The sequence below is a fragment of the Notechis scutatus genome, chromosome 10 (genome assembly GCF_049901735.1).
Source record: "Notechis scutatus isolate UNSWTSFEM ecotype Mainland chromosome 10, rNotScu1.2, whole genome shotgun sequence".
In the NCBI taxonomy this organism is placed as follows: Eukaryota; Metazoa; Chordata; class Lepidosauria; order Squamata; family Elapidae; genus Notechis; species Notechis scutatus.
In genome coordinates, this window is record NC_142018.1 from 4,053,134 (window position 1) to 4,069,221 (window position 16,088).

The 16,088-nt window shown below is 38.9% G+C and overlaps 1 protein-coding gene across 3 annotated transcripts in view; it reads left to right on the forward strand.

Annotated features, from left to right (window-relative positions):
* Positions 1 to 474: 474 nt before the first annotated feature.
* The window catches only part of ABCB7 (ATP binding cassette subfamily B member 7), a 76,863-nt gene continuing 61,249 nt past the window's right edge, over positions 475 to 16,088 (forward strand). For all 3 annotated transcript variants that reach the window (XR_015750700.1, XM_087971975.1, XM_087971976.1), the window contains exon 1: positions 475 to 621. Coding sequence is in view for 2 of the 3 variants with exons in the window: in XM_087971975.1 (XP_087828101.1) it covers positions 499 to 621 (123 nt within the window). In the remaining variant the exon portion in view is untranslated. The remainder of the gene's footprint in view (positions 622 to 16,088) is intronic.

The window sequence follows — 16,088 nt, forward strand, 5'->3', positions numbered from 1 at the left end:
AACAAGAAGAGCCAACTTGAGGAGGAAGCGATCTTTGGCCTCCATCTTTCAGTTTATCCACCTAAAGCAAGAGTCTTCAAACTTGACAGCGTTTAAGACTTGTGGACTTCATCGCCCAGAATTCCTGAGCTAGCATGACTGGAGGAGGAATTCTGGGCGTTGTAGTCCACAAGTCTTAAAGCTGTCAAGTTTGAAGACCCCTGAGTCATAAAGTCCCCATCAAGCCAGCCTGGGAAGCCTCTACGTGTGCTGGACAAAAACCGCCAGCCGCACCACGCCTCGTAGCGTGGGAGACAACAACCTCCACAAACCCAATTCACACTCCTCGCCAACCTCTCGCTCTCTCTCAGACCTCCAAGGTCCCTTCCAACTCTTGTCCAACTCTATCGTCCTATTAGTCTGTTACTCTCAATTTGCTCTCCTCCCTGCTCCGCGCGCCCAGGCTCACTTCCGGTCGGTGGCGCCCGCCCCTTCCGCCCCTCGCTTTCCCCCGTCAATATGGCGATGCTGAGGGCTCTTCCGAGCCTCTCCGGTGACCGGGCGGTGGTCACTGCGCTCCGGACCAGGCCGCTTCGGATTTCCTTGCGCTGGCGGGGACGGTCGCTCCCGGAGGCCTCCCAGGTAGGGCGGCGGGAGCTCTGGCGCTAGCCAAAGGCCGGGCGGGTGAGAGAATGGGGAGCCCGGCAGAGACGAAGGACTCCCGGGCCAGGCCGCCTTAGCGGGGCCGCTCGTGGAGAAGTTGTTCAGGCCCCACCAGGGGAGGGGAGGACCGGCTGGGCGGCTTAAGGTTGTTGTCCAGAGCAGGGGTCTCCAACCTTGGCCGCTTTAAGACTTGTGGACTTCAACTCCCAGAATTCCTCCTCCAGTCATGTTAGCTCAGGAATTCTGGGAGTTGAAGTCCAACAAGTCTTAAAGTGGCCAAGGTGCTCCAGAGCGTTCCAGGAATCCCAGAGGTGTCCCGTCCTCTCCCCCTCCCCTCCCTCAGGATTCGAAGCCTGCCAGTATCTAAGAAGGTGATGAGGTTGACTCTTGGACAGTGAAACAGCTGCAAGCACAGAACATAGAAGGACAGAGTTGGAAGGGACCTTAGAGGTCTCCTAGTCCAACCCCTTGCTTGAGCAGGAGACCCTTGTAGTCTAGGGCCTACCCCATTTATTTATTTATTTATTTTTATTTATTTGATTTGCCAATTGTTTACAAGATAATAAGTATAAATGTATACATAGTTGTGAATACATGAAATGGTTACATATAAGAAAAATAAAAGAATAAGAGAAACAATAGGACAGGGACGGTAGGCACGTTGGTGCGCTTTATGCACGCCCCTACAGACCTCTTAGGAAAGGGGTGAGGTCAATAGTAGGCAGTCTAAGGTTAAAGTTTTTGGGGTTTGGGAAGAAACTACAGAGTCGGGTAGAGTATTCCAGACATTGACCACTCTATTGCTGAAGTCGTATTTCCTGCAATCAAGTTTGGTGCGGTTTACTTTGAGTTTGTATCTATTGTGTGCTCTTGTGTTGTTATGGTTGAAGCTGAAGTATTCATTGACAGGTAGGACATTGCAATGTATGATTTTGTATACCATGCTTAAGTCAGACCGAAGACGGCGTAATTCAAGGTTTTCTAGTTCTAGAATTTCAAGTCTGGTGGCATAAGGTATTCTACAGCGAGTAGAGGAGCGGAGAACTCTTCTTGTGAAATATTTCTGGACTTTCTCAATTGTGCTAATATCAGATACGTAGTGTGGGTTCCAGACTGATGAACTGTATTCGAGTATTGGTCTAGCAAATGTTTTGTATGCTCTGGTTAGTAGTGTGATATTACCAGAGAAAAAGCTACGTAGGATTAGGTTAACAACTCTTAATGCCTTTTTGGCTATGTAGTTGCAGTGTGCTCTAGCACTTAGATCATTAGAGGTGAGTATTCCAAGGTCCTTTACAGAGCTTGGGTCATCAACAAGATCTTGACTATTCAGCTTGTATTTTATTTTCTGATTTTTTTGCCAATATGTAAGACAGAGCATTTATTTGTTGAGATTTGAAGTTGCCATTTGTTTGACCATTCGGATACATAGTCAAGATCTTTTTGTAGGGTAGCAGTATTGTCTGTGGTATTGAACAGCTTTACATCATCAGCGAAGAGAACGCAATTGCTCTTAATATGATCACAGAGGTCGTTTATGTAGAGTATGAAGAGAGTTGGTCCTAGAACACTGCCTTGGGGAACACCACTATTGACAGGTACTGGATTTGATAGGACGCTCCCGATTTTGACCATTTGTTGTCTGTTTGACAGGAATGCTTCTATCCAGTTATTCAGTTGTCCAGAGATACCATAGGATTTTATTTTTAGGAGTAGTTTGTCGTGTACCACTGAATCAAAGGCTTTACAGAAGTCTATGTAGATTGCGTCTATTGTTTTGCCCTGGTCGAGTTGTGTCGTCCATATGTTTTTGCAGTGTAAGAGTTGCAGATTACAGGATAGTTTTTCCTGAAACCAAATTGTTTATTGGAGAGTAGGTTATTTGTCTCTAAGTGAAGGATGATGGATTGGTTAATAATTGATTCCATGACTTTACAGGTGACGCAGCATAAGGAGATTGGCCTGTAGTTTTCAACTAGGCTTGGGTCTCCTTTTTGAAGATGGGGATGACTGTGGCTTGTGACCATAGGTTAGGCAAGGAGCTGGTTCTGAAAGATTTTTCAAAGATTATGCTTAGAGGTTTGGCTATGGCAGTGGATAGCTTTCAAGAAGTAGGCACATATTCCATCCGGTCCAATAGATAGAGATGGTTTGAGGTTGCGTATTGCTTTTCAACATTGTCTTCTGTGAAATCGATATGTATTAGATCATTGTTGTTATCTGTGGTACGGCTAGGAAATATTGGGCATGATCCATTGCTGTTTACAAATACTGAGCCGAAGAATGTGTTAAAGATGTTGGCTTTAATGGTGTCGTCGCTGTAGTCTTTACCATCAGGTCCTATCAAGGGAGGGATGGACCTTGAGTCTTTTAGTTTGTTGTTTACAAAATTGTAAAAGCGCGGTGGAATTGGTGCTTAGAAGGTTTTCCTCTTGTTTAATGTGATAATTGGTGCATTCGGTCTTTATCTGGTGGCATAGATTTTTGTATCGGTTTTTGAAATTGGCAACGTGACCAGATTTGTTTTTCCGCCAGAGTGATCTCTTTTTGGATTGAAGTTTCCTTATTGATATGGGTAATCTGCTTTTTTGTTTTGTTTTGGGAGTTGTTGTTGGTACATATAGTTTGATGACTCTTTTGACTTCAAGTAAAAATATGTTATAATGGTCTTCAACGGTATTGCATCCAGTGAATAGAGATTGCCAATCAAGGGATGAGAGATCGTTGTCTATAAGATCATAGTTGCCTTTTTGAAGTTACAATAGGGATTACATCATTGTGGTGATTTTTGTGTGGATGTATGTTGAGACAAAAGTCGATCATATTGTGGTCACTACTGGAAAAGGGTTCTTTAGATTGTATTCCGTAGATTAGGTTCAAACTGTTGCAGAAGATGAGATCGAGGCAGTTGTTTAAATTTTAGAATAGAATAGAATTCTTTATTGGCCAAGTGTGACTGGGCACACAAGGGATTTGTCTTTGGTGCAAATGCTCTCATTATTGGCCCACCTCTTCCAGTGATGGAGCATTTACAACTTCTTGAGGCAAGTCCTTCCGCTGGTTAAATGTTCTCACTCTTAGGAAATTTCTCCTACGTTGCTTCTCTCCTTGGTTATTTTCCATCCAGTGTTTCCTGTTCTGTGCTTTGGAGCAGGGGGGTCTCCAAACTTGGCTACTTTAAGACTTGTGGACTTCAACTCCCAAAGTTCCTTAGCCAGATTTGGGAGGTTCTGGGAGTTGAAGTCCACAAGTCTTAAAGTGGCCAAGGTTGGAGACCCCTTGCTTTAAAGAATAGGCTTGTCCCCCTCGTCTTGGTAGGAGCTCCTCAAATATTGAAACACTGAAAACAAGCCCACAAACACCGCACAAAGAACTTTAGGGTTTTTAAGAAGCCAGAGGATTTTTTTTTTAAGTGCTGTTAGGGTGAATTTCCCACCCACTTCATTTTAAATAATTCATCTTGGTCCAAGGGTAGGAAGTGATGACTCTCTGAAAGGAGTAGCCGTGGGAAAGGGCGACCACCAAGTGTCCCAAAATAGGGCTGGGACTTTGCACGGGAGCGTTTCGCACTTCAGTGCTTGGTTCAGAGTTCAGCTCTTCTCAAAAGTGGTTTTGCAAGGAGAGCAAGAGTATTCCATTGCTTTGGAAAGCATCAGGATTGTTGATTGTCTTTTAATGAGTATAATGATCTTATAATCATTAAAAAAGTAACTTATTGTTTTGGCTATGTTGCCATGTAGTAAATGAATGTCATTTAGAAAGTTACTTGCTTTTACAAAAGCCGTGGGAATATTTTTTTTTAAGAGAAAGTGAATGAATGTTAAACTTTTTGTATTGATGTTAAATGGGGGAAGATTGATTTAAGTTGCTTTTCTCCTTGAGAATATTGCTTCTTTTGATAAATACATTGCAAAATTTAAAAATGTATTAATTCCAATAAGAATGCAGTCGTTAGCTTTATAACCACCATATCTGTCATATTGTGCTTATCTTCAGATCTTTTTCTCTAGCTCTAGGACAGAGAAGTATTCTTTTCTTTGAATTATTGCTTTGACTAAGAGGAACAAAGAGCTTATAAAAAGGCAAAAATGATTTTTTTCCCCCCAATTGATTTTGGGACTAGATTTTAAATGTTAAAGGAAGACTTCCAATGCAGATTCTTTTATTTGCTTTCATTAAGCTATTGATTAGTATTGCCAGAACAATGAATACAGTGAATATTTTTACATTTGCTCAGGCTGATCTTGACAAAACCCAGTTATTTTTTAGGGGAACATGAAGGGAATGTCTCACTTTAAAAAAACAACAACTAGTTTCTTGTGCAATTTTTTTATTTCTTTGATAGGGAAAGATGGTCATGCTACTGAGCCTTCATAGTCTTTGATAACTGACATCTACACATTTAAGGCTGGCATTACATTTTTAAAAGCAATACTTTTCTTGGAAGATTTTAGGGTAATCATGCAGCTTCCAGAACAAGTTAGTTTTGCATAAGAAGATTGCAGATAAAGGACCTGTCTTGTCTTACCATTTAACAAATGCCATGCCTCTCAGGTTCTAACACAAAAGCACAGTATTCCTCTCCATGTAACTCAGTAGTTAGTATTCCAGTTGATACTTGGGAAGACCAGAGCTCCTAAAGTGATTACTTCTGTTAAACAGGGACAGTTTGCTTGCTTTGGTCACTGAACAAATCAACTGGGTGGATTCACACAACATGCTTATCAAAATTAAACATACCACATTTTAACTTAGCTTAATAGCTGTGATGGTACAGCAATACTTTAAAATTTGTGAAAATAAATAGGCACCACTTCAGTGAGAAGGTAACAGTGTTCCATACAGTGTTCGGTGCAGTCATGCTGGCCACATGACCACAGAAATGTCTTCGGACAATGCTTTGACTAGGAGATGGAAATGAGCAGATGCCCCCCCCCCCAAGTGTGACACGACTGGACAGGGAAACCTTTAACTTTACTTTTATTTATTGAGGAAAATGGAATTTTATTTAACAGGTAAGATATTTTGGTTGGAACTGCCAAGAGTATATACATTTAATAAATTCATTTTGTAGAAATGCCATTACTTTACTCTTTCTGTAGACTTTAGATACAGAAACTGTCTTGGGAAAATGTTTCATATTTTGTTGAATAATCAGTTTCGTATTTGAAAATTTAAACAGAGATATATATCATCTAGACAAAATAATTTATTTTCAGATTTTGAAGCTATCTTGCCACTAGTTACATTTGTCTTAGTTTTTTGATATTCTTCTTAAATGTATCTGCATATCTACCCTGCATTTTCTCTGCTGTTGGCAGAGGCAAATAATTCAATTATATTCCCTATAATTCTTTTTATTTACCTTAGTTCCATTTTTGTCTCATTAAGACTGGTCATTTTCTGGAAGAGGAAGAAATGCCTTTACCCGCCTTCCTAATAATGTTATTAACACTGTTCACCAGCAATGTTGGTAACCTCTTGGACTTGGTACTTTATCTCATTGCAATGTATGTTCCAGCTTTGTTTCTGTTGTTAGGATTTTTTCAGAGCTAGGTGTGCCAAACAGGGACGATTTGTGTGGTTTTCCTTTACTTTAAAACTAATTTTAAAGTAACGAGGAATCCGCATGCAGACAGGAGGTTGTACTTGCCTTGTGGTGTGACTGGAACAATATGCAACTGAACACACTCAAAACTGTAGAAATGGTGGTAGACTTTAGAAGAAACCCTCCCATACTACCACCTCTTACAATACTAGACAACACAGTATCAACAATAGAGACCTTCAAATGTCTAGGTTCTATCATACCACAAGACCTAAAATGGACACCTAACATTAAAAATATCATCAAAAAAGCACAACAAAGAATGTTCTTTCTGCACCAACTTAGAAAGCTCAAAATGCCCAAGGAGCTGCTGATCCAGTTCTACAGAAGAATTATTGAATCTATCACCTGTACCTCTATAATTGTCTGGTTTGGTTCTGCAACCCAACAGGACAGACTCAGACTCCAGAGGATAATTAGGACTGCAGAAAAAACAATTACTACCAACCTGCCTCTCATTGAGGACCTGTATAGAGCACGAGTCAAAAAGAGGGCTGTGAAAATATCTACACACCCCTCACATCCTGGACATAAACTGTTTCAACTGTTCCCTCAAAACGACGCTATAGAGCACTGCACACCAGGACAACTAGACACAAGGAGAGTTTTTTTCCCAAACGCCATAACTCTGCTAAACAAATTCCCTCAACACTGTCCAACTATTTACTAAGTCTGCATTACTATTACTATTAATCCTCCCATCCTTCCTTTCACCCATCTCCTCCCACTTGTGACTGTATGACTGTAACCTTGTTGCTTGTATCCTAATGATTTTTATTGACTGTTTCCTAGTATGATTCGATTGCTTATTGTACCCTGTGACTTTCATTAAGTGTTGTACCTGATGATACTTGATTTTTGACGAATGTATCTTTTCTTTTATGTACACTGAGAGCATTTGCACAAATTCTTGTGTGTCAAATCACACTTGGCCAATGAAGTATTTTATTCTATTCTAAAAACTAATTTCATTCTTTTGGGAAGTGTATTGAACTTGATAATGTTTTACTTATGAAAAATCATTAAATGTTGCTGTTGGTTGATACTTGGACAAAATGAGTAGTTTATAAAAAATGCCTACATTTTATTTCCTTTCTCTCTTTCTCTCTCCCTCCCTCCTCTCTCTCTCTCTTTCTCATTAACTACTATAGGATAAGTCATATATCTGTTTGTAAGGTAATATAGAGCTGTCCTCCAAGGTATGAGAAAGTTATAATCTTGTATTACTGTCCAACTGCAAGAGGCCCTTGGATTGCAGGTTGGGCACAACTGAAGTAGATGGTGTACTAATGAAAGCCATTTAACACCATTGTTACCCTCCCCAGAAGTGGCTGACCAACCAAGATCAGATCAAAAGCAAGCCATGTAGTAGTATTCTGGCAGATCTCAAAGAACCCCAGGTTAACATGTAAAGATCTCTCTTGAATTGACAAATGTCAGTGTTCAAGATACTGAATAACAATGGTATGTGTCAGGCTATCTGCTCATGAATTAAACCCCATGGGAAACCAAAGAATAGTTAAAACTGAAGAAAATGTTTTGGAATGGTCCAGTCAAAATCCTAACCTTCATTCTATAGAAATGTGGTGGAATTGCCTGAAGTGGGCAATTCATGTGAGAAATGAAGGGTCACATTATCAACATTTGGATGCTTGACAAGTGGTTCATATTTATGACAGTTGCAATGTCCTGGGGTGATGTGATCCACTTTTATGATTTTCTGATGAGCAAGTCGGTGGGGAAGCCAGATTAACTTAACCGTGTTACTAATTTAACAATTCATTTCACAACTGTTAAATACATTTTTTTTTACTGTTTAATTAGGTTCCCTTTAGCTAGTTTTAAGACCTGACTAGAGATCAGATTGTGTTTTAGGACATACCTGTGCAGAAATATTGAAAATTCAAAAAAGACTAGCAAACTCAAGCGCTACTGTATATGTTGTGGAAACTAAGTAATAGCAAATTTTGCAATTTTTTAGTTAGATTGTTTGATAATGTTGGTAACATTTTATGTATCTGTTGTGTAAATAACTACTTCATCTGTGCATGAAGCACAATTGAGCTGTAGAACATTTTTTATTAAATGTCAAATTTCTGTTTCATCAAGCAAACAAATGCAATATTTACAAGCAAAGAATGCTGCCTACATTCTGAAATAGTGTCCATTCATTTCCAATACCTTATTTAAATTAATGATCAATAATACATTGTTTAATTTTTTTATAATAAGATTGTACTTTACAGTACTAAAGCAATAATACTTGCAGTTGTCTGCAGGATTAAATATCTATGGATATTCTCAGTCATCCAGGTCATGGTTGTTCCAAAGGTGTTTTCTTTCAAAAGGCAACTGGGCTTTCTTGTTTTGTTGGAAGGCATTTTGCTCTTCTCACTCAAAAACTTTTTTTTTTTTTTGTAAATTTTATTTGAGTTTTCACAAAGAGAAAAAAAAATACAAATAAAACATCTTTTTTGAAAGCAGCATAATCCCGGGTTACATTTCTTCGTACAGACACAAATTCAACTTCATGCTCATTTTTATATTCTATTCCATATCTTATTACTATTTTACATTTTCTACATAGCTTCTCCCCTCTTTTAATTTTCTCAATTTTATTTTAATTATCTCATCTCAATTCAAATCATTGTATTTATATTTTTTGTTTGTCCTGTTTCAATTATCTATTATCTTTTCTCATTAAACAAAATTTCTCCTGTAGTTACTGATTGGAGTATGACGCCTTTATATCTTTTCCCTAAAGTTGTAACATTCAATATAATACATAACTTCCATTTGGATTCTGCTTGGTACATTCTTAAAATACACACTGTATTCTTAAAAAAAGAAAAAATTATAAATGTATATAATTAAAACAACATTCCATTCCAAGTCAATTCTATCAATATTAATATTCATTAAAGTCTTAACATCTTTAACATTACTTTTCAATTAAATATCATACTTCTATGGGAACAATTATAAGCTTTCCATAGTTAATCCCCCCGCTCTTCACTTATATTTTATAAAACATTAATTAAAATGTTCCCGTTCCTTCCTAATTCATTTTTCTCGTTTATTTTATTTCACTTATTTTATTCACAAACATTTCACTAAATTACATTATTTTATCCCTCATTTTAATCATACGTTGTTTCCAATTTTCTAAAGTTATTTCTATTACTAATATAACAATACAATCTTATGTACCTTTACAGAATCCCTTTTTCAGTTAGGTTTTCACCCATTATCTCTAAATAAGTCCTGTTTATATCTTGCTCCGGTCCTTTGTAACTTATTTTCCTTTCCTTCTTCCCTCTCTTCTTCTCTCTGCCCTTTTTACCCCCTTGTCTCTCTACCTCTATTTCTCTCTTCTGTATTCCCCTTTTCTGTTGCTTTCCAGTATTATACTTATTTTTCAAATTATTTTTCTTTTCTTTTGTTTTTTTTTTAAGTCTTAAATTCTCCATTCTCTTCCCCCCCTTTCCTTCTTCTTCCCCACATAAAATTACTTGTTCATTAAAGATGCCTTCTTCTTTGTCCCAGTCTTCTTGTTTTGCAGTCTTTTCTTGTTGTTTCTCATAGTTCCAAATCTCCATTTCTAAGAATTGAAAAACGAAGCCAAAAGAACCCTTCCCTTCTTGTGCATCTTCTTTGTACTTTTTAAGTTCCATTTTCAATTCATCCAGAAGTGGTGCCATTGTATAAATTTTTAAACAACCACCCGATTGATTTTAGTCATTCAAATATAATAACCAAAAATCCAAAGATCACCAAATAGTCCAAATACACGCAAGCTGTTTCTTTTTTGCTCTCTTTTTTCCCCACTTTCTCTTCCTGGGGTTACTATTTAGTTGCAAAGTTTCAGTTAAAATGTATCTTTTAGAAGTCTTGTTGAAGTTTTACTTTAAATTCTTTTTAATTCCAGGCAGTCTCCTCCCTCTTCCAGATCCTGCCCTTGTTCTTTTTCTCTCCCTTCCTGCTTATGAAAAAGAAAAATTTTAATGTCCAGAAATCTCTATTATCCCTTCGGCATTTTGTTTTATTTTCAGCTTAATTGCCTATTGATGTCAAAGCGGATTTTTCCGATTTCTTATTTAAGTCTCTTAGTTGTCAGTATAGGGAAGGAGAGAGAAGGAAAAAAAAGCCAAACCTTTCCCTTTTCACTTTCCTTCGTTGCTTCCGATTCTTCTTTGGGAGCGATGTTATTTTTTGTAAGTTTAAATTCCAGGGTACCTTGGTTGTTGCTTTTACAATTTAACCCGGTCAGCCAAAACTTTCACTTCTTATCTTCCTCCTGCACATTCTTTTCCGGTCGAGTTCTTCTTTGTGGTGGCCATTTCTGACCACCGCTGCAACCGCCTTCGGGAAAGGGAGTAATGGCCAGCTGAGGAGGAGAGATGCGGCTCTCCTCAATCCTGCTGGCGCTCTCCACCCTCTTCACCACCTCTACGGGGTGGCTTAGCCCCAAAACCAGCCGGCTCGGGGCGCTCCAGCGGTGAGCCCAGACAGAAACCGCGCACGATCACGGATTTCTGTCTGTCGCCGAAGCCCTTCAAACTGGAAATCTCACTCAAAAACTTCTTCAGTTCTGACTGAATAGTGGAGAATGGAATTCCTTGCAGTCATATGGTTGCTAAGTTTTGTTGACTTTGGTATTGATATATCCAGACAAAACAGGAGCAAATTCTGACAATAATTCTGTTTTTATGTACAAGCTCAAAACAGCTTTCTTTCAGACCTTTCAAGATCACAACCTCCAGTTTAAGAACTCCTTTATTACGTTAAAATAAGGTTTATCTGGTATTAGCTTAGCATGTTGTTTGCACCAAGCTGTGTGGTTTATAAAATCAGTACATGGCAAGAATAGGCAGCCAATGATCTGCAAGGCCCCCTTGGAGGAAGATATCCAAAGTCCCTTTCAATCTGTTATTCTGTGCTATTTCTTAAAGCCTACAAACTTGAAATTTGGCACGTATGTTCCTCTTGGCTTCTAGGGGCTCACTAAGAAAGGATTTTTCGAAATGACCACCAGAGCATTTAGAGTATTTCCTATATTATTATTAACATGCTCTGATGCTAAGGATTTCTACTCCCCCTCCCCACCTGAGAGGAAATCTGTTCCAAATGCAAAACACAAGCAGTGGAGAGGAGTTTCAGTTTTATTTTCAAAGCACCAGGCAGCTTTAGTACAGAACAATTGAGCTAAGCTATGCCCAGGCTCCTTGCTGTCTCCTTCTTGCTCACAAATACTCTTTCAGTTTCCAAACACACTGACAAGACGCTAGCCAGATGAATACCGATGGATGCTCGTAGACAAAGGCAGAATTTCCCCCCCTTATTTTCCTCCCCAAAAGCTAAGGCCGACCACATAGTTTCGTAGCAAAGCACGGGTGTCAAGCTAGTTCCTAATAGTTGTGGAAGAGGGCAGTTGGCTGAAAGAATAGGAATAAACCAAGTTACTTATTCCCCTTTAAACCATCTCAGGCTTACATGCATTTGGCAGTATTGGCTGCAGGGGGAATCTCAGTATCTTGATTGCAGGCAGTGACTGGTGATTTGGTGGAACATAATCGATCTATGGGTCTCTCCCTTCTCCTTTTTTAAAGCAAAAATTTAATGGGTCTGTGTAATTGTAATTGGGGGTTGTTAGTGTTCAGTATTCTGGGGGGAAAATTGTGTATTAGAATTTGCAATAAATACACCAATTTTGAACCTACCAAATAGGCAAACTTGAATACAGATGATTATCAGCATAGCAACATTACTTTAGGGGAATACCCAGAAATGTCTGTACTCTGTTGAACTCACATATGGTTCTTCAAAACCAGGATTTGTAATCATGCTAAATTAGATACTGCATTTAGCAAAAACCGAAACAAAGAAATTTTGATCACAGGTGCACAATATTCACCCAGAGGTACCTGAATATTCCAGATAAGGCTCAGTAATTGCTTCCAGACATGGTGGCTCAGTTTGCCCTCAGCCCCCGTGCCAAATTTTGAAGCTATAAATTTCCCACTTTTATGAGATGGAATGTAACTAAAAACTGTAGTTTAAAAGTAGCATATCACAAAAATTAAGGACCACCTGATGCAGCCCCGGCCAATTCTTGACTGTCAGGCCAGCCTCCACTGTTAAATGCAGTCCTTAGCCTTTATAAATAGCTCCTTCCTGATTTGCTGAATCAGCTAGCTTTCCAAGGTGCTTTCTGCTGTCCAGGTAGAAGCCTGGCCGACCCCAAAGCATTGCTGTAAATAAAGCACCTTGGCACCTTGCTTTAAAGCATGCAGGCATTGTATTTAAAAAAAAAAAAAGAATATTTAAAAAAAAATGAATATAAAATGTATTGTGCATTTTGGCTCTTCCAAAAATCATTATTAAAGCAAGTAATTGGTAGCCTTGGAAGAGTTGCCCCAAAAAATGAAGTTGAACTAATTAGTCTTCGAATAGGCTGTTTTGGGCTCTGTGGCCTTGCTTGTCAGACTGGATGTTATTTGAACCAGTAATGCAGTAAGTAGGGAGCTAAGAAGGCGTATCACTTTCTGCATTTTGTGTAATGAATTCCTCACTCATTAGCAAAATCCCTTTTAATTTTGCAAAGGGAAAATTAATCTTAATCCGTAGTTATCTAGGGTTATATAAATATCTCAGGCTATACATTCTGTATTAAAAGATACAAATATAGAATGTATTGATAGTACTGATGCAGAATGAGATGAGGTTATAAAATGTGCCAATTTGTATGTGATTTCATATGGAAGAGCATGCTTGCTCTCTCCTTATGGTTGGCACTTATCATTATTTATGGCTGTTACCTACATGCATAAATAATTTGGACTGAGCTCAATTTATTGTAAGTCAAATAACGGACAAAACATAAATAACCAAATAAGAAAGTACAATAAGTAAATTCCTAGATTATGATAAAGATGTAATATTTGAAAGATTTGAAGCCAAGATTATAACTTTAACATCGTTGATCTATCATTCTTATATGTTCAAATAACAATCTCATCACTTTTAAAGAGTTTTCTGATAATTTTCTTAGCAATCACTGACTGTAGTATTTTGGACTACTGATATGTCTGATGTTCATTTAAATTATTGTGTGAAACCAAGCTTGACTTAGTTAAGCCAGGTTTTATGGCTTAACATGTTATGTGAATCCAGCCAATTGTAATCTGTTCAGCAGTCCATGTGGAACAATTGAAATTTCTTCTGTATGAAATTATGGGTGTTAGCGGGTAAGAGAATGAGTTGTATGTCATAACTGTCCTGTAAAAATGTTGATTGGCAAGCTGTAAATAAGATAGGTGAGCCAGGGTTCTCTCAAGCAGCCACAAAGATAGCATTACCAAGCCTCCAGCTAGCTTTCTTGGCTGTAAACCAATACAGGTGTGATTTACTATGCTGCAGGCATACCCATCTCTTTTATTTTCCAAGAATGCCTTTGTGGGTCCCAAGAGCTTCCTAGGAAACAAAGAGGATGGTTAAACCTTATATTCTGGTCTTCCATTTAATTATTTTTTTATTTAATTTTATTTTTAAAGGAGATGGAAGAGTGAGATCAAAGGAAAGCCTTGTTTATGTTTTAAAAGTGAAAGTCTCAAAAAAAAAAAAAACCTCCTGTTATAGTGGTAGATGTAGCACATTGTTTCACTCCTTGCTTATTGTGCATCATCCTATTTAAAGATCTTGTCTTAGAACACAGAATAAAATAGTGTGGGCTTCTTCAGATTAAAAACAAGGCTCTTTGGAAATAATATAAGTAATGTTTAACAGAATTCAGTGCTTGAAAATATTGGAAGAACCAATTATGCTTGTGTCTGATATTTAGTCTTGAAATGTTGGCAATCCAGCTCTGATTATAAAGGGACTCAGTTTAAGCCTGCATAATTTTTGTTTGCAGTTTTTTATTTTTAAATAAAAAGAAATAACTTTTACCATAGTATAATGGCATTTTCTTTCTTTTAATGACCACAATCTCTTGCACCGGGGTGGAGTTGGGGCAGCTAAATGGAGCAGAGAGCCTAAGGACCGAATGCCCTTGAAGGAAATAGTCTGATTTTTAAATCAAAAGATCTAACTGAGAATTGGAATTCAGGCACCTGAGCCTATATAAATTTATGGAAAAGTATACAGCTGGTCCTTGATTTACAACCGCAGTTGGCACCAGAATTTCCATAACGAAGCAGGGAGGTTGTTGACCAAGTCGCACCTACTTTGATGACCCTTTTTTGCCATGCTTGTTACAGCAAATTGCTGCAGTTGCTGAATGACGTGTGTGAATGCAGCTTCCCCATTGACTGTGCTTGACAGGAGCCGGCCGGAAAGATTACGGACCGTGATCACATGACCCTGGGACACTGGGAAGGTCACGAATACGTGCTGGCTGCCAAAGAGCGCCCGACTTTGGATCACATGACCCTGGGAATGCTGCAACAATCCGAAATGGAAAGACTGGCTGCCTTTTTTTCAGGGCCATTGTAACGTTGAACGGTCACTAAATGGATGGTTGTAAGCTGAGGAACACCTGTACTATAAATGTCCTGGAAATCAGAATTAGAATTACAATTCGTTCAGTGACCATTCAAAGTTACAACGGCACTGAAAAAAGTGGCTTATGACCAGGTTTCACACTTAACAACCATTGTAGCATCTCCAGGGTCATGTGATCAAAATCCAGTCATTTGGCAATTGATTCACATTTATGACGGTGGCAGTGTCCCGGAGTCACGCAGTCCTCTTTTTTGACTTTCCTGTTAGCAAAGTTAATAGGGAAGTCAGATTCATTTAACAATGGTTGTGCTGTCCAGCCAGTATATAGGTAATGGGATTTGGGATAGTTAGTTAGGAATTGGGAGCTGTCCCCTTAAGGGAATGCATCATGGTAAATGTAGTTAAGGTATCCTGGGAAATGTAGCTCATGTCATGTGGTCACATCTGTAATCCTGATTGGTCACTGAATTGACCCTTGGTGAGTTGGGGGAGGTTTCTCCACTCTTGCTTGGACCCCAGCAGCATGCTGGTGCCTCACCGTTTGCTATATCATTATTGGGATGAAAGATTACCATCTTTTTACACCATAAAGTGCAGCTATGCAGAGAATTGGACATTGAGATGAATCTCAACATAACTGTGAGTTATCTTGAGGATGCCTGATGAACCAATAAAAAGACTTTGTATGGATGCCTTTATGGAATTATCTATCTGCCTTTATATATTCAGTCAGTAATTATAGAGGACAGAATAGTAAAAGGATGGTAATCTTTCATCCCTTTCATCCCATATCGCAGGAGCAGGGGTAGAGATGCCAGCACGAGGCTGGGTTCATATTAACTAAACGACTGCAGTGATTCACTTAACAATTATTAAGTCAGAAAACGGAGCATAACTCACATGTTTCACTTAGCAACATAAATGTTGGGCTCAATTGCGGTCGTAAGTCGAGGACTACCGGTATCTAATATATTTGACAAGTAGATAATATTAAGTTTGAAAATGTTGTGCTGTCTGTGGGGGGGGGCAGGTTATTTGAAGGACCCTCTACCATCAGATCTATCAAGAGAGACATGCGACAGGTCCCACCCCCAGGGAAGTCCTCAAGGGGAGGGGCTGGTGGCTCTTCTCTGCAGCGGTGTTTGCCTTATGGAACATTCCCCAGCCCCCCAAAGGTCAGGGTAGCGCTCTCCTTATTTTCTGGAGGTCCCTGAAGACCTGGCTGACCTGGGATCTCAGGGGCTCAGTGAGAACTTCAGATAATTCCATTGTCAATCAAATCCACACACATCCCCATGTATGGTTGTGTGTGTGTATGTGTGTGTGTGTGAGAGAG